Here is a 27,546-nt window from a genome sequence, read left to right as displayed (position 1 = left end):
CATCTGAAGCACGATCTCCGTACTTCCCATCACACACTGCCCTACTATTGGGTTTTGAGCAATCTAACACTTCCTAAGTGTGCATGCAACCCTAATAAACCTTGGATCTATGTTTGTCTAAATACATGCAAAATAATAATTTTTCCAAGGTTCATAACCTATCTAACATGCCATGGGGTACTTTTAAACATAAAAGAGTTAGAAGAGATTACATACCTTTTTGATGGGATTGATTCTTTGGAGTTTGAGGGCCAAGCACCAATAATGTGAATGCCTCAAATGGAATCACAAATCACCACAAACACTTGGAAAAACTTTGAGAGAGTATACACACTCTTGTATTTTCGGCCACACACAAGCTCACACACACTGGTTCACTAGTTTCATTTCATGCTCCATAAGCATGCTTATATAGTGTGCATGGTTAGGATGAAACCCTAATAACCCATGTCTTTTCCTTTCCAAGGATCCATGGGTTGAAAGCTCCATGAATCATCCATGGACTTCCATATAAGCCTAGCCCATTAACAAATGAGTATTAGCTCACACTATATAAAACCAATAGCCCATAATCTAATTAGTCTTCCTTTTAATCTCTAAATTAATTCATAATTAATTTAAGACTAAAACTAATTAAATAACATAACTTCATATTAATATATTATAACTTATAATATATTAATAAACATATGTGTATAACTCTCATAAAATTATCCATAAATAGTTCGGATGAAATGCAACCCAAATGGACCATGCCGGGTCGGGTCGGGTCGGGTCAAGTATATACCAAATAACTTATGGACTTAGACACCTTATCCAACACCTACTTCTCCCCAACAAATGGGGGTCCAACACCCCTCCCGTACAACAGCTCAAAGGGTGGCATACCAATGCTCGAATGATGTCTGTTGTTGTACGAAAACTCTGCCAAGGGTAGGTATGTGTCCCAACTCCCACCAAAATCCAAAACACATTCCCGAAGCATATCCTCGAGTGTCTCAACCGCGCGCTTACTCTGCCCGTCTGTCTATGGGTGGTATGCGGTACTGAAATGCAACCTCGTACCCAACTCCTCATGAAACTTCTTCCAATATCTGGAAGTAAATCATACGTCTCAATCCGAAACAATCAACATCGGAACCCCATGCCGCGATACCACCTCCCTCACATACAACTCTGCCAACTTCTCAGCAGAAGAGCTCTCACTGATAGCAAGAAAATGAGCTCTCTTCATCAACCTATCCACAATCACCCAAATTTCATCAACTCCCCTTGCAGTCCTTGGCAATTTGGTGATAAAATCCATGGTAATTTGTTCCTATTTCCACTCGGGGATCTCCAACGGCTGCAGCTTACCATGCGGACGCTGGTGCTCGACCTTAACCTGACGACAAGTTAGGCATCTCTCAACGGACCATGCAACATCTCTTTTCATACAGGGCCACCAATACTCCTTCTTTAGGTCCAGATACATCTTAGTGGCCCCGGGATGGATTGAGAACTTCGATCGATGTGCCTCTTCCATCAAAATGGTACGCATCCCGCCCACAAACGGTACCCAAATCCGACCCTGAAATGTCATAAGCCCCCGACTATCGGTAATGAAGTCCGATACCTGCCCGACAACTCGCTCCCTCTTTCGGTTTTCTGGTCTCACAACCTCAGCCTGGGCCCCTCGGATGGTATCCAATACCGGAGTCATCACTATCAACCTCATACAAACATATCAAATCAGGGCGGTCTCCATCCTACGGCTCAAAGCAATGGCTACAACACTAGCTTTGCCCAGGTGGTACAGGATCTCACAATCATAATCCTTCACCACATCCAACCATCTCCTCTGGCGCATATTGAGGTTGGACTGATCCATCAAGTACTTCACACTCTTGTGGTCCGTGTATATGGTACATCGAACCCCATACAGATAGTGATGCCAGATCTTGAGGGCAAACACCACAGCCCCTAGCTCCAGATCGTAGGTGGGATATCTCGACTCATGAGGCTTCAGCTGCCTCGATGCATACGCTATCACGTGTCCCCTTTGCATAAGCACTGCCCCTAACCCAGATAATGATGCATCACAGTATACCACAAAATCCTCCATCCCTTCCGGGAGTGTGAGCACCGGGGCTTCGCACAACTTCTGGTGAAGTGTCTCAAATGAGGACTGCTGCTCCGGACCCCATGAAAATGCAGCACCCTTCCGGGTCATCTTGGTAAGTGGCACGACGATCTTGGAGAAATCCCTAATAAACCTCCGATAATAGTCGGCCAATCCCAGAAAACTCCTGATCTTAGTGGGTGATCTCGGTACCTCCCATCTCATCACCGCCTCGACCTTGGCCGGATCGACCAACATCCCTTTCTGGTTAACAAGATGCCCTAGCAACTGGACCTCTCGTAACCAGATATCACACTTGGAGAATTTGGCATATAGCCTCTCCGATCTCAGAACTCCAAGGATCTACCTCAAATGCTCCTCATGCTGCTCTCTAGACCTCGAATATACCAAAATATCATCAATAAATACAATCACCTATCGATCCAGCATCAGCCTGCACACCCTGTTCATGAGATCTATGAACGCAGCTGGGGCATTGGTGAGCCCAAAAGGCATTACCACAAACTTGTAATGTCCATAACGAGTTCTGAATGCAGTCTTCTGGATATCTTCATCCTGAACCCTCATCTGATGAAAGCAACCACCCGATCAACAGACCCCCTCATGTCTCCTGCCGCACTTCCTGCAAGTGCGGCCCTTCTGGCCTCCCGTCCTCGAATCGGCAGACTTGGTACGCTTGGCTGCCAGCTGAAACTGAGTCGGCCGCCGAGCCATCCTATGAGACTCGGCCTCCTCCCTAGCCTGAGTCTCCAACTCAATCTCCCTCTTCCGGGCATTTTCCTGGAGTTCAGTAAATGTCTGGTATGTCGAGTTCCACACGAACTCCCGAATGTCCCTCCTCAGAATACCCAAATACCGTCTCATCCATGCCTGCTCAGTAGACACCTGCTCAGGGCAAAATATCGCCCTCTCATGAAACTTCCAGGTGACCACAGTAACCGAAACATTACCCTGCTTGAGGGTCAAGAACTCCTGAATCAACCGTTCCCTCTCCATCGGGGGAACATACTCGTCTCTGAACATGGTGGTGAACCTCTCCCAGGTTACTGCTGAAATCTCTGCAAGAGTTAAACTCGTTGTCACGAACTTCCACCAATCCTTCGCTCCCAGGCGGAGCTAGTTCAAAGCGAACTGTACCCTCAGATGCTCTGGACATGAACACGTATAGAAGCATCCCTCAATATGAGTAATCCATCTCATCGCAGCAATCGGATCCTACGTCCCATCAAACTCAGGTGGCTTCGTGTTGCTGAACTCTCGGAACAACAACGAGTCACCTCCTTGAGGTCTGGCAGCAGCCACAGCTACTGTAGCTGCAGCGGCTGTGGCCTCAGTCACTCTAGTGTACCGCTCATCAAAAGTCTCCATCAATGTAGTCTTGATAGACCCAAACATCTCCGGAATCTCGACCTGGATTGCCGCAGCCACCTCATTGTGGATCATCAGACGAAGCTCCTCGTCACTCAAACCGCTCGTCCCAAGTCTATGGCATGTCCCAACCATAATGCCTCTGAAATACAACATAAAAATATCAGAGACTCAATCGAGCATACTTGCACTCGATAACACATCCTTACTCGACCTCCGATACCCAAAGGATTCCTACTTGGGCTGCCCGCTGATCCGGTGTCTTCAGTAGTACGGCCCTATACTACTAATTACATCGCATCATCATTCACCCCAAGTCCTCCTCCATGGATCCCAGAATGCGAGTACTGTATTCTAGCTATGTATTTGCTACCTACTCGCTCTCAAGGCATCTCATAGCAGTAGGATTTCCCCTAGACTAAGGCATCACAAATCAGGCCACTCTAGTCCTAATATGAATACCTAGTCTACTCTAGCATGCATAACATATCATAGCATTTCACATAACACATATTGTAAGGGTATTTTGGGGATTTTACCGTTCGGGCGCTGGCTGACCGTACACACTGCTCCTTCTTTGGTTATCTCGAACACCTTTTTAAAACTTTATGTTTTTATTATTGGAAAAAAAATTCTCAAATCCTCGGTTTGAGTTCAGTTATGCCCGAAGGTGCACCAGAATCCCTCAAACCAAGACTCTCATACCAACTTGTAACAACATGAATTTTAAAAAGAATTTTTCATTTCTTAAAAACAAATTTTCATCCAAATCAAAACATAAAAATCCAAAGTATCATAATCATAATACAAAACATGTCAAATCCCAATATAATAAAATAACTCTTCCGTCAGTGTGTACAGATCATGTTGGCGCCTTCCCACGGTCCTCGCTAGTACCTGAAACACACAACACAACAATTATAAGCATAAATGCTTAGTGAGTTCCCCAAAATACTACTTACACACATACGCCTTTCTAGGCCATGACCTTCCGGTCCCTGTATCTCAGGGGACGTCCGTCCCAACCCGGTAAACCTTCCGGTCCTACCCGTGTCGACCTTCCGGTCCACATCACAATGCCTTCTAGCCCATAACAAAATGCCTTCCGGCCCGTAACATAATGACTTCCGGCCCATATCAAGCATAGCATACATATCACATACAATACGGTTAACTTAATCACATACAATGCATACATCTTATAACATATCCGACCTTCCGGTCACAGATAGTTACCCTTCTGGGTACAGTATAGTGAGAAGACTCACCTCAGACATCTCGTAGATCTCTGAATCAGTAGAAGTATTCCCTAGCCTCCGCCTATTCACACAAGGTAAATACCCTCATAAACATAACACTCGAGGCTAGACTTGACCCTCTAGTATCACCCTCAGAAGGGTAAAAGACTATTTTACCCCCCTCTTGACTCAAGGACCCCATTGTTGACCAAACCCTAAAGTCAACAAAGTCAACGGTCAACTTTGACCCAACTCGCTGAGTGCACTCCGGTGACTCGGTGAGTACACACATGACCACTAACTCTCTGTCCCACTTGGTACGTCAAGTCCAACCCTATGCTCGACGAGTCACTCCTGGCATGAATCGCGGGGCTACCCCGACTCAATTCGCCGAGTCTCAAGAACAACTCGGCGAGTACTGCCTTAAACATCAGCCTTTTAACCCCCTTCTGACTCACTGAGTCATCCCCCAACTCGGCAAGTGTACTCATTGAATGATCTAGGTGGACCTTAACCCTACTCCCTGAGTCTCAAGAACAACTCGGCGAGTTCATGCCATGCACAGACTCTATTGACCTCCTGTGGTCAGATCTGTGCCCCTAATCCATAGATCTGGCCTTCCCAAGCATAAATGTCACGTAAAGTCTGAATCTTGATGCTTATAACTCAACCAAAAAGGCATCAATTGGTGATTTGGTCCCAACTAACTTAACCCAAGGTTATGACCTGCATTTCTCTACATAAAGCTTGAAGAATAAGGCTCTCTTGACCTCTATGGGTCCAGGTATACAGCCTCATCTCCAGACGGGACTATTTGGACCTCAAATAAACTTAGTCAAGGGTACAAGAAACTCTAAAACCACATATCCTTCCCAAAACAGAAGAAGAGTCGAAATAATACCTCAGATGAATGATCTTAGCTTTTAAATGCTTAGAATAGCAACCTCCTTTGCTTTCCCTTGGCTAGAACCTCCTTCTTCTTACTATATGACACCACAAAGATCCACAATGGTCACTCCTTGCTCCTCAAACGATCTGAGTCTCTTTCTGGGGGTGGTAGCCACAATGGACGGCCATACGGGCCGTTAAATAGGTCCCAAGCCTTGAAAATTAGGGCTTCACTAAACAGCGTGGACTCGCCGAGTCCACGAATGGACTCGCCGAGTCTAAACATGAACTAGAGTGAACATCCGCATCCCTACTCGGAGAGTCTTGGCGCCAACTCACCGATTTCCTCCACAAAGTCCAAAAATTAAATGAAAAGATAATATACCAAGGAATCCAGATGTTGCACCTAGAATATAGGTAGCTTCTCCTAGGTCCTTCATAGAGAAACACTTCCCTAGCCAGGACTTAACTTCCTGCAGAGTTGGGATGTCATTTCCTATGAGTAGTATGTCATCCACATATAATACCAAAAAGCTAACTATACTCCCACTAGCTTTGACATACACACAAGATTCATCTTCACTCCTAGAAAAGCCAAACTCTTTGACTTTCTCATCAAAGCAAAGATTCCATCTGCGAGGTGCTTGCTTTAATCCATAAATGGATTTCTCAAGCTTACACACTGTATTAGGGTATTCTGTGTTGACAAAACCCTCTAGCTGACTCATGTAAACATTCTCAGCCAACTTTCCATTAAGGAAAGCGGTTTTGACATCCATTTTCCATATTTCATAGTCATGAAATGCAGCTATGGCTAATAGCACCCTAATAGACTTAATCCTGGCCACTGGAAAAAAGGTCTCATCATAATCAACTCCAGTAGTTTGTGAGAAAACCTTTGCAACTAGTCGTTCCTTATAAATGTGTACATTACCATCCATGTCCGTCTTCTTCTTGAAGATCCATTTGCACCCTACAGTCTTACGACCTGGTACATTGTCAACCAATTTCCAAACTTGATGTTCATACATGGATTGTATCTCGCTATCCATTGCCTCTTTCCATTTGGCTGACTCAGGGACTGCCATGGCTTCCGCGTAAGTGTTAGGTTTATCCGGACCTATCAGTGTCTCATCACCGATAAGTGTATCACCTTCCGCAATAATATGGAATACATAGTAATGTTCAGGTGCATTGCTAACCCTTGTGGAACGCCTCAGAGGTACAGACATGTCAATTGGCTCAACAAGAGTTTCCTCCTCTGGTTGAGTGCTAGGGTTTGAAGTTCCTTCACCACTTGACTCTTGAATTTCTTCAAGGTCAACTTGCCTCCCACTGTCTCCTTGGCTTATGAACTCTCTCTCTCTAAAGACAGCCCTTCTTGCTACAAAGACCACATTTTCACTAGGTTTGTAGAAGAGGTAACCAAAGGATTGTTGTAGGTAGCCGATGAAAATACACCTCTCACTTCTGGGTTCAAGCTTATCATGAGTCTCGCGTCTCACGAAAGACTCGCAACAGCAAATCTTGATGTGGTCTAGTTTGGGTACTTTACCAGTCCACATCTCATGAGGAGTTTTGGCAACTTTCTTTGTAGGGATCAGATTAAGGATATGGGCAGCAGTCTCTAAGGCATACCCTCAAAATGAGATTGGTAGCGAAGCTTAACTCATAATGGAATGAACCATATCCAACAAGGTTCAATTACGCCTCTCAGCCACACCATTCAACTGTGGTGTCCTGGGAGGTGTCAATTGTGAGACAATCCCACATTCCTTAAGATAGTCGAGTAACCCTGAACTAAGAGACTCACCACCTCGATCGGATCGAAGCATCTTAATGTTCCTGCCCAATTGATTCTCGACTTCCTATTTAAACTCTTTAAACCTTTCAAAAGTCTCTGACTTATGCTTGATTAAGTAGACATATCCATATCTACTGTAATCATCAGTAAAAGTCAAATAATAACAATTAGCATCCCTTGTGGCATGTTTGAAGGGTCCACACACATCCATGTGTACAAGATCCAACAAACCTTCACCCCTCTCACAAGAACCAGAGAAGGGTGACTTTGTCATTTTTCCAAGTAAGCATGATTCGCAACTATCATCTAACTTTAGGTCAAATGACTCCAAGACTCCATCCTTTTGGAGTTGGCCTATGCGTTTCCTGCTTATATGTCCAAGATCACAATGCCATAATGATGCTTTATCCAAGTTATTATTATTAACAGAATCAGCACACAAAACATTATTTCCTAAGTTATCAACAACATATACAGTTTCATACACACCATCACAAGGTAATGCTTTAAAATAAAGAATATTATTAAAGAAAGCATTAATCGAACCAACTTCATTATCAAATTAAAAGGTAAAACCTTGTTTATACAATGCATGAAAGGAAATAATATTTCTTGCCATTTCTTTCGAATAACAACATTATTCAAATCTAAATTAAACCCACTACTTAGCGATAAAGTATAAACTCCAAACTTGGTGACAGGTAAAGCTTTCCTATTCCCCATGATTAAGTTTATTCTTCCATGCTCCACATTCTCACTTCTTCTTAGTCCCTGCAAATCAGAACATATATGAATACCACAACCGGTATCAAGGACCCAAGTGTTAGAATAGGGTGAGTTGTTAGATAAGATAGTGTAAATACCTACATGGTTGGGTTTAACTTTCCCGTCCTTCACATCTTGCTGATATTTTGGGCAGTTCCGCTTCCATCATGACTTTTCATGGCAATAGAAGCATTCAGCCTCTTTTGGGTCAGAAGAAGGAGTGACAAAACCTTTCTTGGTTCCACTTGAAAAAGAGCCATCAAGGGTCCTAGCCTTGGTACCCTTCTAAGAGCTCTTTCTCTTCTTCCCTCTACCTTTCCCTATTGCCAAGACAGGGGTGGAGTTTAGAGTAGGAGTGCTAACAACCGTCTTACCCTTAAGACCTGTTTCTGCGGTCTTGAGGAGTCCCTGAAGTTTACTGAGTGTGACCTCTTCCTTATTCATGTGATATGTCATGCGGAATTGATCATAACATGATGGTAAGGTGTGCAAAATGATATCTATTGCAAGCTCCTCTCGAAAGTTCACATTAAGCTTCAACAACCAATCCACATATCTTTGCATTTTCTGCATGTGGCTCGTGACGGACTCTCCGTACTTCATCATGGTTGTTATCATGGAGCAAATGATTTTATACCTCTATTTTCGTGCACTTTGATGGTATCTTTCCATCAAATCTTGGTGCATTTCAAAAGGGTAGAAGTCCTCATAGGACTTTTGGAGTTCCGTTGTCATGGTGGCCATCATGATGCATGCTACTTTGGTAGCATCCATTTCATGTGCATGGAAGTCAGCGATCTCCTGAGGAATAGCTGTGGTCTCATCAATCTCCTTAAGCTCCTTATCGAGGACATATTCTTTGTCCTCGTAGAGGGTAATCATCCTGATATTTCTGATCCATTCATTGAAGTTTGATCCATCAAAAGTGACTTTCCCACACAAGTTCATAAGGGTAAAGGAGCTATTAGGATTAGAGCCTGAAGCAGTGTTGTTTGAAGACATCTGAATGAAGAGAACAAGATTAGTTTAGATATTAACAGAGTCCTTAATAAAACACCCAAATGTATTATTAAGGATAGGATCCAATCAAAATATATTATAACTTAGAATAGGTATGACGGAATTCAAGCTATAACATATTTGAAAGGTAGGTGAATGACGATTCACTAATTTCCACCATGAAAAATGAAATATAATTATTAGGTTTTTTAATCGATGTGCCGGTAAACCACACATGCTCCACCGATACTATCATAAAGCCTAAGTCACCCTTTACCTACCTTGTTAAGTCCAAGTTAGTGTGTCGGTTAACCACACACGCTCCACTAACGACTTAATCAAAATGTAGAGTGTAATTTCATGGATTAGCACCTTATTCACATTTTTCCTAAAGTAACTAAGATTGGGAATTTAATAAAGCATTTATTTACTTTATAATATTCATCATACTTTTAATGAGAATTTATAAGTTCTTTTCTTACCTGTTCGGCTAACGACCCTCCACCGATCAAGGAAGCGGTGGGTGAGAGCCTACACCCATTAAGTTTCCATTTAATAAGCAACAACCTTATACCCCCCTTATAGACCGGCTTCGTGAATGAGGCATACTAGCGGTAAGACGACTTGATCTTATACATACATACATACATACATACATATATATATATATATACACACACATATATATATATATATATATATATATATATATATATATATATTATTAACTTATAATATTATAAAGTATAAGGGTTGAATTTTCACTTCTAAAATTCTAAGGGTTGAAACTAAAGTTTATTAAGTGACTTTACATGTTCCAAAACTTGAGGGCAAGTTTTGCAACTTTACAAAACTTTTCACATTCATAACTTATGAGTCATTAAAATGAAGACTCTTCATTTTATAATTTATGTGTTCTTTTAATGGCTTTTAACACAAAGAGACTTTTGGTTTTCCATAACTTGAGGACAAGTTATGGACTCCATTAGAACACATAATGATCAAGAATTAATCATATAAACAAGTAACTCCTATGATCTATCAAGAACTCATAAGAACATGAATATTCATATCAACATTTCAAGAACATATGAACACATATAATCATGAAAAATTGATATTAGCCATTGGAAATGGATTATAACAACCATTACATCATCTAAAACAAGTTTTATAACACCAAAACAGTTTAGGGTAATGTTTCTAGTCCATTTGCAGCAGCACAAATCGAATTTCTGCATACTGCATGACTAACTTGTCGAGTGCACTAACAGACTCGCCGAGTTGTGCATTTACACTTGGACTCGTCGATTCCTCCCCATGGACTCGTCGAGTCCCCTGAGCAGACAGCAAAAAACTCGATTTTTAACACTATTTTGCATCAAGTATTCATAAACAAGCCTAGGCTCTGATACCATTGATGGGTTTTGAGCATTCTAACACTTCCTAAGTGTACATGCAACCCTAATAAACCTTGGATCTATGTTTGTCTAAATACATGCAAAATTTGGTTTCCAAGGTTCATAATCCTATCTAGCATACATGGGGAACTTTTATCTTAAAAGGGTAGCTAGAAGTACATACCTTGTAGTTGATTTTGATTCCTTGAAACCTTGTGAGCCTAGCACCCCAAGTGTGATGCCATAAATGCTTCACACAACACCAAATGCTTTTGGAATGACTTTTTTAGAGAATGCACACACTTGAAAAATCGGCCTAGCCCTCTCATCTCCTTGTGTAGCCGATTTTGGTCTATAAAGGGTTCCTTATATAGTGTTGACACAACTAGTGTTACACCATGTAAACCCTAATGTGTCATGACTCTTCATTTCCATGACCCATGGGTTTGTAACTCCCATGGAGCATCCTATGGGATTAACCCAACTTGATAATCCATGGAGCCTCTTAGCCCACTATACAAGTTATGGATGATTTACACAATCAATCCATATATTTAATTAGTTATCTTTTTGATCACTTAATTAATTCTAAATTAATTCTTGATCAAACTAATTAAATAATACTATTAATATATTAGAACTTATAATATATTAATAAAGCACAAGTGTTAATTCTCTCATTTAGTCTATCCAATTGCATGGTGCCATGCAACCCAAATGGACCATGCCGGGTCGGGTCATGTACATACCAAAAATAGTTATGGACTTAGACACCTTATCCAACAATAGTTTCTCTGTCCTTAGTGTTTCCAGCACCAATATCAAGTGTTGTCTGTGATGTTCCTCACTTCTGGAATAGATAAGTATATCATGAATGAACACGATAACGAAATTGTCCAGGAAAGGATGGCACACCCGATTCATCAGGTCCATGAATATCGTCAGTGCGTTGGTTAGTTCGAAGGGCATTACTACGAACTTGTAGTGACCATATCGAGTCTGGAATGTAGTCTTAGGAACATCACTCTCTTAGACTCGCAGCTGATGCTACCCTGATCATAGGTCTATTTTGAAGAAGTAACTGGATCCTTGAAGTTGGTCGAAAAGGTCATCAATTCGAGGAAGAGGATAACGGTTTTTTACGGTGAGCTTGTTCAGTTCGTGATAGTCAATGCACATCCGAAAAGATCCATCCTTCTTTTTCACAAATAAAACCTAGGCTCCTCAGGGTGAGGAACTTGGTCTGATGAATCCTTTGCTAAGCAGCTCGTTGAGCTGGCTGGATAACTCTTGCATTTCCGCTGGCGCTAGGCGGTAAGGGGATTTAGCTATGGGGGTAGCTCTAGGGATTAATTTGATGCGGAACTCGACTTAGCGCTCTAGAGGAATTCCTAGAATCTCTTCGGGAAAGACATCATAAAACTTATAGACTTCGGGGATGCTCTCGAGGTCTTTAACTTCTTATTTTTCATTAATGACATGGGTTAGGAATGCATGACACTCCTTTCGTAGAAGTTTCTAGAATTTGATGCACAAAATGATGCGGAGGTATGAACTGAGTTTATCACCGTAAGTCATGAGGGCTTCGCCAGTGGGAAGATTAAGACAATTATATTTTTTGTAACAAAGGATATCAACACGATTGGGGCTCAACCAATCCATGTCGATGATGACATCGAAGATCTTTATGGAAACTGGCATAAGGTCGATTGGAAAGGAGTGATTGTTTAGGGTAAGGGTACAACTGTGGAATATATCGCTAGTGCTCCCTTTCTTACTGTTAGCCATTTTGAGGGTAAATGTTTCGGTTAAGGATTGAGGTTTATGTTTGAGAAGGTGCTTGAATGCCTGACTAACAAAACTTCTCTCTGCACCAGAATCGAAAAGAATGTATGCATAAGAGTTGTCAAGGAGGAACGTACACGTAACGACGGTAGGGTCTGCAACTGCCTCCTCTTGCCCCATTGCTAGTACTCTCCCCGTGTTGCTAGTTGTTGTTTCCTTGGTGAAATTTCTCCTATACAGCCCGACTTCCCCAAAGCCATAATAGGTTTGACCAATACCTGCTCCAGAGGCCTGATTGGTTGGTAGAACTAGTGTTCTGCAGCCTCGAGCCGAGTGACCCTTCTTACCACAATTACTGCAGAGCATTTCATAGCATGGGCCGGAAATGTGATGATGATAGTTGCACTTGTCGCACCAAGGAAGGGTGCTAACATATCCCCTGGTAGGTGCTTGAGTTGTAGGAGCAGCGGCAGGAATAGTAACAACGTGAATTGCCACCGTATTTTGTTTCTTGGAGGGCTCCTGTGAAGACTAGCCCTTTCGTTGCTTCCAGAACATTCCTTTCTCACCACTCCCCTTAGCTGGTTCGCGAGCAGCTATCACTTTATCAAGATCAATTTCGTGATCTATGAGAGTCTACGCTAGGAACTTGGCGCTGTCAAAAGTGGTTAGCCTAGCAGCCAAGACATTTCCTTGAGTTGGGGGCGTCAATCCCCAAATGTATGTCTCTATCTTCTTGCTTTCCAGGGTGACCATTCCCAGGCCGAGAAGTGCTAGCTCTTCAAACCTAGAATTGTAAGCAGCAATGTTGGAACCCTTCATCTTCAAGTTCCATAGCTTGTGCTCCAGTTTCTGCATCTCGTCCCGTAGGCAGTACTCAACAAGCATGAGTTCCATCAAGTTCTCCCAACCCATAACATTCACTACTGGCAGGTTTAGGGATTTGACTCGACTATTCCGTTGGGTTAGTGCTCTGTCTGTGAAGGTGCAAGCAGTGAAGTTCACCGTACTTGCTTCTGAGCATGCACAAATCTCTAAGACCGATTTGATCTTTTCGATCCATCGAGTTAAGGCAATAACACCACCATTTCCATCAAAGGATATGGAATTGGTGTTCATAAAGTCCTTGTAGGAATACTCCTTCTGATGTCCCTGATTTCCATCGAGGTTAAGGGGTTGGGCACCACTGCCCGATCCGCTAGAGCCGCCAAAATTTATCTGTGACATCCCGATAGCCATAGCGGCAGTAATGGCTGCCTGAAACATAGCAGGATTGAACTGAGGAGGGGGTGGAACTGGATCTGTCGGAGGATTGTTGTTCTTTCTGTTGGGTATTTTCTTTGGAGGCATCTTTTTCTATATAAGGAAGAAGAAGATGTTAAGTCTCTCCGACTTTCGAATCAAGAGATATGAAACAAAGTATATCTCTATCTATTATATAAAGTGTGCTACTAAGCAATAAATAAGCAAAAGTTACTAATACAAGCAAACTATCGAATCAAGAGATAGTGATACCAATCTGTCACACCCCCGAACCGTCAGAACAGACGGCGGAAACGTCTGGGGGCGGGTGACGTCGTGCGTAGTATCACAATAATCATATCATAGTAATAAAAGTAAACACAACCATTACATTGAAATAGAAAATATTTACATATGTTTCAAAACATATTTTGTATACATCAGTATATAACAAAAGTAAAAGATGCAACTCTAACGTGCTCCGTCTTCTCCAAAAACTGGCAAGGGTACCAGTCTATCGTTGACCTGAGAAGACAAGTGGTTTTGAAAATGTATAAGCATAAAGCTGGTGAGTTTATAAGCATGTTTTTGTATTGGAAACAAGTCACTGAATTTATACAAATGATTTCTTTTCATTGTAGGTAAAATATCGTTTGTATCTAAACCCTGGTTAGCACCAGTACGTAAAGTGTATTCTGTTTTGAAAACCCTGGCTATCACTAGTAAGTAAGGTATGTTCCGTTCAAAAACCCTGGCTATCACCAGTAAGTAAGGTATGTTCCGTTCAAAAACCCTGGCTATCACCAGTAAGTAAGGTATGTTTCGTTCGAAAACCCTGGCTATCACCAGTAAGTAAGGTATGTTATATTCGAAAACCCTAGCTACCACCAGTAAGTAAGGTATGTTATGCTCAAAAACCCTGGCTACCACCAGTAAGTAAGGTAGTTTTATTACTTAAAATAATATCAAAGGTTGTATCCCTCGAATACCCTCCAGTGTTGTAAGTAGGTAGTTTTATTAATTAAAATAAAACTATTGAAGAATGAAAATCCCATAAAAAAGGTTAGTTAATACTATTGTGAGTCGTATAACCATACTAATGTGACTGTTGACCTCCTTGACATTTCTTCAGGTGTTGTACGTTACAAAATTTGTCACCCCAGACATGCCTGCCTAACTGTAGCTAATAGTTCAGGTGTGGGATTATCGGTCGTGAATAGATCTATTCACAAATTTCACGCTCTCCCTCTAGGAGACTCTGGTTATACTAAAGGCGAGGATTTACTAGTACCTGAAGGGCATAATGAATAGATGTCTCACAATCCTGTATTAACTAGTTTACATGTTGTTCTGTTGCTCTCGTGTTCGAAATCGTTTGTATACGGTGTAGAGTATAAATAATTATTTAGTAAGATACTCTTGTTATATGTATGTAATAATGGATAAACTAAATCTATCATAGTTTATGTGTTTGACTTTGTAGGTATCTTGAATCTGTAAAACCATTAATGAATTCCCCAAACTATACCTATTATAGTTTGACTGGTAAGTTGTGTTCATGTACTGTTTTGAAAACTTATGCAATTTTTTTTAGAAAATGTCCCTTATGCTCCGCATATTACAAAAGGGATAAAGTATCTAAATGCCTGATGTAAAACCGTTGAAATTGCATTAGTTTTTAACTTGTGAAAAACCTTTATGTTTGACTTGTATCCCCCCTGAAAACGTTTTAAAAACTATAAAAGCGTAGGGGTATGAACTCACAATTTTTTGGTTGCGAAGGATTGATCTGGAAGATCCTTGAGTCAACGCACGTGGCACTTAATGGAATCCTAATATCAATAAACACATAAACATATCTAAATTTGGGATTTCGTTAGATAAAGTGTAAGATAAGCACTTGTTTTCGGTTAAGGAATGTTACCGGGACTTGGTTGAATCGAAGAAACATGATTTTCACCCCTTAAGATCTGTTTACATCCGTAAATGGGGTTTACGACCGTGAATTGGGTTTGCGGTTATGAACAGGGTTTACGGCCGTGAATGGAGTTTACGGCCAAGAACTGGGTTTACGGCAATGAACAGGGTTTACGGCCGTGAACTGAGTTTACGGCTTTTGAAGATTTGAAGGGTTTACTGCCGTAAACTCAAGAACAAGGGTGCTTGTTTTCGACGAAAAAGGGCTACAGATGCTCCCAAATGGCCCCAAATCACGATTTCTAGCATTTTTCGTGTGAAAGGTGGGCTTTTTGGTGTTTGCGGTCAAGAGGGTTAGAGAGAGAAAGAGGTTGTTTCCGGCCAAGAAAGTTCAAATGACGGTGGGGGTCCTGTATTTATAGGCCAAGGGTATGGTTGGTGTTGGGGTCCACCTGGCATCGACCGTAAACGAGTTTACAGCCGTACAAGGGTTTTTCGACCGTAAACTCGTTTTGGCCGTGAACAGGTCGTTTTTCGAGAAAAATGATGGTTTTTCGCACGATTTTTGGTTTTCCGACTCGTAGAGAATTATAACTATAACCTTAGTTAATTTACTTAATCCAAGAAGTTTACGGAAAATTTAATAAAATTAAATTTTATTAATGGAGGTGGGTTAAAAAGGACGGAAGAAATTTCGGGTTGTCACACTATTAGACAACCCGGATAGGATATACATCTAAGTCTAGGTTGCTACCCTTTCTCCTTTAAGTGTAATCCTCTTTTTAATTAATAAGTTATTAATTCATCATACAAGTATTAAACATTAAACCTCCTTAAGTAATCATGAATAATTATTATCATGTTTCAAGAGCATATTACTTCTCAACTTACTCATTATGAAGGCATGCCAATTAGTTATTACAAGTTAACCATTTTACATCAATATACAATATCATGTACATATCATCATTGCATCGTTATGGCATATGACATCACTAACATGATTTTTCCAAATCACCACAAACAAGTATTTCCAAGAAATCATAGCATGCATATATGATATACAATCAACAAAAAATCCTTTTCTATCATGTGCCTAACACACCTCTCACATCAAAAATAAAAATCTAGCATGTAATGCATCCTAAATCTCATACACCGAAATGAATCATAAGTACCAATAGTATATCATTCACAATAGTGGTACATGGAACCTATACAACCTAGTTTCATTCCACTCCATCTAAGATATGGAACTCCCTAACAAAGTACTTAAATTTCTACAAAGATTTACTTACCTTTGTCAAGAAACGCTCTTTCCCCTTTTCGAATCTCATAAGCATTTAGGGTATCATGACCTCCCTAAATGAAACACAAAAAAGTATATTACTAGATGTTTTCAAGATTAAAAATGGATATTCTATACCCCAAATAAAACATCTAGACGAACTACTAGGCTTAATTTCCATATTTTGACCCGAAACAACAGCCTGATCAAAGGCACTTTAACACCACGAAATCTTGCCAAAGTTACAATATTTTTCCATATTCTCGTAGTTAATTCCTTTAGATTTTTAGGGACTACTTGTACAAGTCCATACAATGTTTTTACAATTATTACGAATTTTACAAAATGGGATATTAATGTGGCTAATTTTTTACGAATCAGCGAAAATGACGATTTTCACCGTAGTTAGAACCAACATCAGGTGAAGGAAAAAATCAGGAAAATACTAGACTCAAAACCTAAACTTTAGGGACAAATGGATCTCAAATCTGACCTTTTGTGACTTTTCTATAATTTTACAAAATAGGGATATAATAAATAATTCAATATTATTTCCCAGCTTTAACTTTTAATTAGATTTAATTGACAGTTTAACCCATAAGTCATTTTAAAAATGATCTCCAAAGTAGAATTTAAGCTATTAATAGTAGCAACACTTCATAGAGTCAAGAATAGAATTCCAACTTCAAACCATTACCAAATGCACATTGCTTTAAAGGGAAAAACCAAAATTTGATACTAATAAGAGAAAACACAATCAGAGAGTGGGTTTTCTCCACCAATAAGCCACATATCAAGAAAATTAAGGGTTGTTTTAAGAACCTTTTTGGATGGTCCAAAACATGGTCTTCATGCAGAAAAAAATCGCACACGAAATCACTAGAATTCTAGGAACAAAAAGAAAACATTGATTCCAAATGCAATTCTTGAACATGATTAACAACACACTTGAGAGTGTTCATAACAAGCTTTTGAAAACCATTAACATTAAAAACACACTCAAAGTGGTTGGATTTTGTTCATATATAAACACTAGGATTGAGAATAGAAAGAAACATGATCAAATATACCAATTAGAATGCAATTCACTCATGTTATCCACCAAATTCTCAAGTAAATGAAATATAAAACATGAGGGGAAGAAGAAGTGAAGAATTTTACCAAGTTTGGAATCAGGTTCACAAAGCCAATAGATCTTCAAGGCTCAACAATCGCAACCCCTTGTTCCCCGATCTCTTCTCGGTTTGTTCCCTACTTCTCCATCCAAACTCAATATTCTTTTATTTTTAGTTACTTCTATCGAGCAATGCACATAAGAGGGACAACCAAGGGATCAATGGGCAACCACTTAATCGAACCAGATGAGGAAAAAACGGACATGCATGTAAATCGATCCAATATGTTTTTAGGTTATATCGAAATTTCACCCTATAGTCCCTCAAGTTTCGGCTATAAAACCCTTCCATTCTAACCCTAGATAACTTGACAATACAAGTTTCTTTTTATGATATTTTATCCCCTCAATACCATATACACTAATTAAATGAATTATATTTACGCTATAATTTCATAAATCATTTTAATTGGAGTATATCCCTCTTATTTATTGATTAATTCTTTTAGCTAGATATTCATTAATACTATTTTTATTTATTTTATTTCATTTTAACCTCAAAAACTAAAATCATTTGTATAAATATTTCTTCGAGTGACATAAAGAGAACGTCGTTAATGGAAGGATTTACGTGTTGTTACACATCCAGTTTGAAAAAAATAGTCTAATCGGCCTATAATTAGGTTATAAAAATCGTGAATACACCTCTCGCATATAGCATCCCATTTTCACAACTAAAATTTTTCATTTTTTTTATTAAGGTAAATGTTTCCAATTTATTACTCCATTATTTAAGAAAACCATTTATTCCAAATTACATTTATTAAAAATCAAAGTATCGTAGAAAACGCGGAATCTTCAATGTTGCTGATGAGTGTGTACAGTCTTGCCTTTGCCTTCCAGCAATCATTGATGATACCTGAAACCATAAACAAATACGTAAGTATAAAGTTTAGTGATTTTCCTTCAAAATACCACATACAATAAACATACAAGCATGTAGAACAGCCGTTCTTTGACCTTCGGCCCGACTGGATCACCCCGCAGGCCTTCAGTCTATCCAGACCAGAATAATCGGGTTTGTTGGCCTACCTCCTCAACCAACTACTCCTCCCGAGCCTCCCTGCCTTCGGCTTAAATCTGGCTTGCACAAGGTATCTTGGCCTACACCACAAAGTAGGATCGCCTCAACCTACCACCACTACATGTCGACATATAAACAAACAAGGATCAATCAGACACATAATCCATGCAAACAACCATCATACGTCTCACTCCTGTCCACTAGTTCTATCACAATATACAGTCCCACTACCAGCTAACCTCCATGGAATGCATAACCATAAGTAGCCAGAGGTGAGATAGCCATCCGAATAGTTGATCCTACTCTAGAGCCACAACCAAACAAGGAACATGCAAGAGAGCTTAGACCAAGAGTTCTTAATCTATCCTACATAACCACAAATGGTACCTAGGCACTCAACCAAATGATAACCAGTAAGTACAGATAACATACAGATCCCATAGTTCAATATATTATAGCAACATCCTACATCCTAGGATACCAATCTAACAGATCACTACTGCACAACAACATACTTAATACGGGAATATATATCTAGCAGATCACTATAGCATAACAACATACCCGACACCAGAATACAGATCTAACAGATCACCACAGCCTATTAACATACTCGATACTAGAATACAAATCTAATAGATCACTACAAAACATCGTTGTACTAGGTAACAACAGTCTAAGAAATGTCTGATCGTATACAATTAGAGGTAAAATAGCCACCCGAACCGATGATCCTACCCTAGAACCATAACAAAACAAGGAACAGGTAAGAGAACCTAGATCAAGAGTCCTTAGTCTATCCTACGCGACTTTACATAGTCCATATATCATCCCTTTACTAACAGATAACCAAAAACTAGTGGGCTAACATTGGTGCCTTCAACCCACGGTACAATGAGGCAAAACTCACCTGAAATGAAGAAACCTAAGAATATCGCAATGCATTCCTTGCTATACTGCTTGCTCCAGTGTATCCACTAACATCAGAACCAAATAAAATCTTAGTCACCAATCCTAACCCTCTAGTTTGACCTAAAGTCAAACTTGGTCAAAAGTCAACGAAGTCAACAAAAGTCAAAGTCCAAGGTCAAACTGGTCAAAAAATCTATTACTCAATTGTAACACCCATAATAAGAAAGACCAAGAAAGGAAAGGAAAACCCTAAGTCAAAGGGGTCAACTCGTCGAGTCAAGGGTGGAACTCGACGAGTCCGAGCGGGATCCGGGTTGAAGAGTAAGTAACCGACTCGATGAGTCGGAAAGTGGACTCAGCGACTCCGGTCTGGATTAGGAAACCCTAAGTTCGGGAGTCGGTGCCCTATTTAAACATCTCATTCTCTTCCCTAGGGTTCATATACAGTCTCTTTCACCCAGAATACCGAACACTAGCCACTATATACATTTTGAGCAAGATCTAGCCTTGGTGAAGTGATTTGAAGCTTGGGAGGGAAAGAGGTTCATAGTGGTGCAAGACGAAGTCTTGGATACATAGTTGGTGTGACTTTCCAGATCCTTTGAGGTAATAAGTTGATGTTATTGCATTTAGATATATCTTATGGTTGAGATTTGGGCATTTTGAGTATGGAGGAGGTTTAATTTGAGTTTGGAGTAGATCTGAGGTTGCTACCTTAGATCTAGGCTATTAAGGATCCAGAAAGCCATAAAGTTTATGCCAATAAGCTGTTGGTGAAGCCCCTTTATCACAAAACCTATCCCTAGAGTGTTTTAAACCCATATCTCTTTGGTTTCACGTAAAGTTTGCAACTTTACGTGAGGAATAGACTTGGGAAAAGTGGATCTATGAGTTGGAGCCCCTGCATGGCTCGAAAAGCCACTGTATAGATTAAGAATTGAAGCGACTCGACAAGTCACATGGTTGAACTCGACGAGTTGGATGAATATGGGCATGGACTCGACGAGTTGGAAGAACAACTTGGCGAGTCTGTTGAAGATTGTCATGGACTCGGCGAGTCTGTTCTTGGACTCAACGAGTTAGGTCGCGAAACACTAACCCCTTCTGGTTAAGGCTCAGATCACTGAGTTGAATGGTGACCCAGTGAGTTGGAAAAGATGGGACTCAGAGATCGTGAACTCGACGAGTTGGGTCGCATTATGAGGGTTTTGAGTACATGTACTCGACGAGTCAAAGGACTGACTCAACGAGTAGAGTTAGCCAGAAAGATTGACTTTGACCAGAGTTGACTTAGTTTGGCTTCTAGAGTTTAGTTCGGAACTAAGTGACATATGTATTGATATTGGTAGCTCGGGGAGCTAGTGGAGCAGTGGTTCAGAGAATTGTCGGTCAGCAGCAAGAGGGTTATCAGCAAGTTCAACAGTGCAGGTGAGTTTTCCTTTGTGTGAATGGGTCTATAGCCACAATGTCAGCCCATGTAGTTATGAGTAGGAAGACCCGGGGGTTAGCCCTAGGCATTTTTTGCTAGTATGATATTCCGGACCAAGGTCCGATGTCGGGCGGTTGCCCAAGGTTTGGTTTGCATGATAGAGTATACTTGTTGTCTGTGTGATGCATGTATGTGCCTGGTAGGAAGGTGAGTGTGGGTGAGGTCCCGTATCTCACCAATAGCAGAGTATGGACGGTGTTCCATATCTCATTAGTAGCAGAGCATGGGTAAGGCCCGAGATAGGGTTAGAGTGAGTGTGGGCGTGGGCCCGTATCTCACTTACCGTAGGAGCTTGAACGGAGTTCCATGACTCACTAGTGACAGGACAGGGGCGAGGCCCAAGACAAGCGAGGCCTAAGGACAAGAATGCAGTAGGATATGTTCAGTGATGTGTTATATGTTATTTTGTACTATATGTGGTTAACGGGCGGGGCCTAGAGACAGGCGGGGCCTAAAAGAAACAGATATGTATTCGAGCGGGGTCGAAGCTAGGCAGGGCCTGGAGCAGCGGGGCCGTTGTAGCGGGCGGGGCCCGAGGTAGGGGTGAGGCCCGAAATAGCAGGCATAGCCCAGTATATGTTGTATGTGTTTGTGCAGGGTATGTGATAGGTTAGGGAACTCACTAAGCTTCGTGCTTATGATTTTCAGTTTGGGTTTCAGGTACTTCCAGTAGCGGAGAGACGAGCTCGAGGTGATCGCATGGCACACACCATTGATTAGTCAGCCTGGGATGTTTTACTTTGATAATGAATTATGTTTTGGAATTAATACTCTGAATTTATGTTATGACTTATGATATGTTTTTATGAATATGGCTTTGATAATGATTTAAAGAAAAAAAATGGTACGGATTTTTGGGATGTTACATCAACTGAGTCAACCCAGTCGGGTCAACCCAAACAACTTGACATAGAAGACGTACGCGCGACATACTCCTATGGTATGCACGGCGTACTCCATCGTTGACCGCTATCGGGGGCTTTGATTACGTATGTGCTGTGTACTCAGATTATGCAGGGCATACACCCAGATCTCCCAACCTTCATTAAGTGCTTGATGCCATTAGTCCTTACATCAAATTTTCAGATCCAAGGCTAAAACACCCTTTAGATTCATAGATTTTCCAACTTTATGACTTTGCATGTCCATTAAGAGCTGAAGCGAACATCTTAATCCATTAAGACCCTCTAAATGATGCATGCAACATAACCAACCACTTAGATCTCATTTTTATGACTCAAGATCCCTCCTAAGGTCTGAAAGGACAACTTAACGGGTCAAGAACATGCTATTTTCATGATTCTCCACATTTGGGGCAAAAATAAACAAAAGATTAACCCAACACAAGATCTAAATAAATATTCACCATGTTTAGAACTTTATACCTCCAAATGATGCCAAAAGGTGGTGAGATTTTGGATCTAAAGAGCTTCTCGCCTCCAAGATGGTCTCTACTCCTTTCCTTCTTCAAAGGAACAAAACACTCATATTAAATCTTAAAAATGCTTCACAAGATGGATTAGGGTTGCAAGAATGTTCCAAGAGGATGGAGGCTGACGAGGTGAGGGTAAATGAGACTATAATGGGTTTAAATGTAAGCCAAACCCTAAAAATTAGGGTTTGCATGACTGGAACTAACACCCTACGTACAGTTGTATGCCCAGTGTACTAGGGTTTGCCCTAGTACGCTCAGCGTACACACGTACGCATAGTGTACTCCCCCAAACCTAAAATTACGAAAATGCAACTAGGGCCATTATTGCACTCTTTCTTTTACTTAGGGTCTAAATTGCAATATAAATAAATCATAGGACCAAAATTAAAGATACCTCATCATCAGAATGTTATAGGGCATCAAAATATAGCATTAGCGGTTAGGTGACATTTATCTCACTAACTTATACAAATGACCCGCAAGTGCTTTTAAAGTGGACTGCATAGATTTGAGTTTTAATAAGGGGTCTTTAATGCTTTTATAATTATTGTTGAAAAAAACATATAATATCATGGTTAGTACATGTATCCAATAAGCCATAATATTTTTATTTAAAATCACAATTTAACTAATTCTTATATATAATTCTATTTTATATAATTGACGCAATCAGATTTTAAAATTAATATCTAATATTAAGTTTTGATCTTTGAGCGCAAAAAGACATTTATTTATCTTTTAGTAATAATTTCTTTTATAATAAAATATCTGGAATTTAAGGAGTGAAAATCTTAATTTTAAACTTACAAAGTTATAACCAACCGTCGAAATTTATGCGTAAGCTAAATTTGTTTTAAAAGTTTTTGAATAACAATAGTTTTATAACAGTATATTTTGATTTTAAAAGTCTGAATAACAATATTTTTGATAAGAATTTTTTAATGAATATTATAGGTGTTTTATTAGAATAATGATTTTGTATAGTTGTTTAAACATCGATATATTAAAAATATCAAAAAAAATAATAATAATAATAATATTTTTTTCATTTATTTTTCACCTCCATTTTATTATTTCTTAGCCACCATGAACATTTTGACTATAAATAGGGAGGCAATATCCCTTCCCTAGTTCCCTAAAGGCTGGGCGTTCCAGCCACGCGCCTCCAGCCAGTTCTTAAATCCCTTCAGGCCTCTAGCATTGAGACTGTAAACCGGCACAAACTATAATCAGCACAGGCGCGTATTTGAGGGGATCGGCTTGTAAAAGCTAAATTTCCCTTCAAACAAATTCATAATGGAAAACAGCAAGTTGATAGCTACGGTGGCGAGCATATGGATTCAGTGCACCTGCGGCCCTTCCTATGCCTTCGGAATATACTCCGCCGTCCTAAAATCCAGTCAAGGATACGATCAATCCACTCTAGATACCGTCTCCGTGTTCAAAGACATTGGCACTAGTGTTGGGATTTTAGCCGGTATTCTCTACCACTCCGTCGCTGATAACAAAAGGAGCTCACGTCCGTCGTCGTCTTGTTTCGGATTGGGTCTTCGGGTGGTTTACTTGGCCGGAGCATTTCAGTTCTTTTCCGGTTACTTTTTAATGTGGTTGTCAGTCACCGGAATCCTTGAGAAGCCTCCGGTCCCGCTCATGTGTTTCTTCATGTTCATGGCGGCACATGCACAGACTTTCTTCGACACTGCCAACATCGTCGTCACCGTTCAGAACTTCCCCGGATACAGCGGAACCAGCGTTGGCATTATGAAGGTACTAAGTTAGAGACTTTGATCTTACATTTCAAATAACGTAATGGGTGAAGTTTTGTTTGTCCTACTAAGTTTCTTGAAACAAACAAAAAAAAGTCTAAAGATTTGAATCAAACTTGATAATTTTAATAAAACAAATTATTTGCAGGGATTTCTAGGTCTAAGCGGAGCAATACTAATTCAATTCTACCACACGTTTTTCGATGGCAACCCAAGCACCTTCTTGCTGATGCTCGCGGTGTTTCCAGCGTCGCTGTCACTCTTGCTCATGTCTTTGGTTCACGTAAACCCCTCGAACACGACCAATGACAAAAACCATTTAAATGGTTTCTCGATGGTGGCCCTCGTCGTTGCTGCATATCTAATGATCGCAATCATCTTCGAAAACATGTTGGCATTCCCATCATGGGCTCACATCCTCACAACCGTTGGTCTCCTGATTCTGGTGTCTTCACCTCTTAAAATCGCACTCACAGCTCAAAGAAACGAACAACCACCACCATCCTCCACCATGGACCCATTGATTGTAGCTTCAGAGGCTCACGAGGTTGCACTTGTTGAAATGAATGCACTTGAAGCCGTCTCCACCATCAACTTCTGGCTGCTTTTTGTTATCATGTTGTTTGGGGTTGGGTCAGGGTTGGCGACGATCAACAACATAAGTCAGATAGGCCAGTCTTTAAAGTACAGAACAGGTGAGATCAACGCCATGGTTTCTTTATGGAGCATATGGAACTTTATTGGGAGGTTTGGTGGTGGTTTTGTGTCTGATTTGTTTTTACACAAATACGGTTTGGGGAGGCCGTTGTTTATCTCTCTTACACAAGCAGGAATGGTAGCAGGTCATTTGATCATTGGCTTATGTGGGAATTTGTTGATTGGTTCAGTGATCGTAAGTATATGCCATGGATCACTATGGTCGTTGATGCCTACAATCACTTCTGAAATCTTTGGGGTTAAGCATATGGGGACGATTATCAATACAATTGGTGTAGCTAATCCTATTGGTTCGTATATACTTTCTGTGGCAGTGATTGGTAGCATTTACGACAAGGAAGCAGAAGCAGGAGGAGGTTCTTGTTATGGGATTCATTGCTTTATGATTTCGTATTTTTTGTTTGCTGGGGGTTGTGTTTTGGGGATTCTTGTTTCGTTGGTGTTATTTTTTCGAACAAAGGGGTTTTATGCGTTGATTTTTCAAAGACGATTGAAGGAACTTCAAGTGTAGCTTCCCCGCAAGGTCGGTGTAGTGTTTTTTTTGTTTGTTTGTTTTTTTTTTTTTTTTTTTTTTGTTGGTATGAGCGAATAAATAGTCAACGTCTTAGCTGCTTGGGTTTGGGACTATGTAGGGTTTTATGCATTCGTGTTTCGTGTTGTATATTTTTCATCTTTCATGTAGAATAGAATTTTATTTTTAATTATTCGGGTCACAATATTGTATTTTCAAATTACTTTTATGAAGGTATTGTATTTTACAAAGTAGTCCGATTATAGTAATTGAGTTATCTGCTGATTAAGTTATGATAAAAATGACACAAATTAACCGATTTTTATGTCACTAAAAAACCCTAACGGTGGTGGCTTGAAAATCCTTGTTCCTGGTGGGACCAAACATTAGCAAACCATCAACATCGAACTCCTCTTCATGATCATGGACAATTCTGATGACAACATACAAGGATAACAAGTGGAAGCTTGTGAACAAAAAAAAAAAAATAGAGAATCGAGTAACCCAAACCAGAGAAGCAGGGAAAAGGTGTCAGCATCTTGTTATCTCGCAAACTATTGAGATTATGAATATCCATTCATAGGTATTGGATATATTTACATTCCTTATATCTAGGAGTTTCTTTTTATCTTTTTATTCTCTTGTTTATCAAGTTAGCTTTTGCATATAAAACTCCGATGTATTATCTTTATATTCTCTTGTTAATATAATTCAATACAAGGAGACCTAATTTGACATGGTATCAGAGTGGCGATTTTTGGGACACCAAAATTAATCTGAAGCACAAAGAAGATGACAGGAGGCCCTGCTCTTTCACAACCGGCTGAAGTAAAATCCATCTTGGATTTATCATCTCCTTACTTTCTCACCCCTGCAGAACATCCAGGGCTGAACTTTGTAGGAGAAAACCTACTAAGTGAGAGCAATTACAACGACTGGCAGAATGAGATGGCTAATGCTCTGTTTGCCAAAAACAAATACGGGTTCGTCGATGGCTCAATTCCAAAACCAGCAGATGGGTCGAATGATTTGATAAATTGGAAACGGTGCAATGCCATTGTTCGCGGATGCCTTGTGAGTGCGATGGAAAAGGAGATCAAGAACAGTGTAAAATATGCCATAACTGCTAGAGATATATGGATAGATCTTAAAGAAAGGTTTGGGAAGGAGAATGCCCCTCGGGCATATAAATTGAGAAGAGCTGTGACCATGATTCCACAAGGAGGTATGTCTATTTCAGCTTATTATACTAAATTAAGAGAGATTTGGGATGAAATTCAATCTATAAACCCGATACCCACATGTGCATGTAATGGTTGTAAATGTGATCTTGCAAGTGAATTCAACAAATTCAGAGATAAAGAACGATTGTACGACTTCTTAATTGGTCTAAATGAAGAGTATGGACCTGTTAAAACACAGATTTTAAGCAGCGGCCCATTGCCAACTTCGGAAACTGCTTATCATCTTGTGAGTCAAGACGAATAGCAAAGACATTTGGGTCTTACGCGAAGCAACTCAACTGAAACGTTTGCTTTTGGGATGTACGGGAGGACGTCTTCGCGCCAACAAGCAAAACCCAACTCACAGAGGAAAGAGGAACGAATGAAGGATGAACGTGTTGGGTTATGAGCATTCTAACACTCCTAAGTGTACATGCAACCCTAAATACCTTGGATCTATGTTTTCTCTATTATACATG

General features: G+C 40.2%; 2 protein-coding genes across 2 annotated transcripts; both read left to right on the top strand.

Annotated features, from left to right (window-relative positions):
* Positions 1-23,997: 23,997 nt before the first annotated feature.
* Positions 23,998-26,095, top strand: LOC145043018 (protein NUCLEAR FUSION DEFECTIVE 4-like). Its single transcript, XM_078991552.1, has 2 exons — positions 23,998-24,617; positions 24,765-26,095. The coding sequence occupies exons 1-2, from the start codon at positions 24,147-24,149 to the stop codon at positions 25,842-25,844; spliced, it is 1,551 nt and encodes a 516-aa protein (XP_078847678.1). The 5' UTR covers positions 23,998-24,146; the 3' UTR covers positions 25,845-26,095.
* Positions 26,096-26,636: 541 nt separating this feature from the next.
* LOC145040309 (uncharacterized) lies at positions 26,637-27,332 on the top strand. Its single transcript, XM_078988254.1, has one exon. It carries the CDS (start codon positions 26,637-26,639, stop codon positions 27,330-27,332), a length of 696 nt encoding a protein of 231 aa, XP_078844380.1.
* The last annotated feature ends 214 nt before the right edge of the window (positions 27,333-27,546 follow it).

Source organism: Lactuca saligna, chromosome 4, assembly GCF_052625555.1.
Source record: "Lactuca saligna cultivar CGN05327 chromosome 4, ASM5262555v1, whole genome shotgun sequence".
Lineage (NCBI taxonomy): Eukaryota > Viridiplantae > Streptophyta > Magnoliopsida > Asterales > Asteraceae > Lactuca > Lactuca saligna.
Note: the sequence above shows the minus strand (reverse complement) of the source record. Positions and strands in the feature narration are given on the sequence as shown.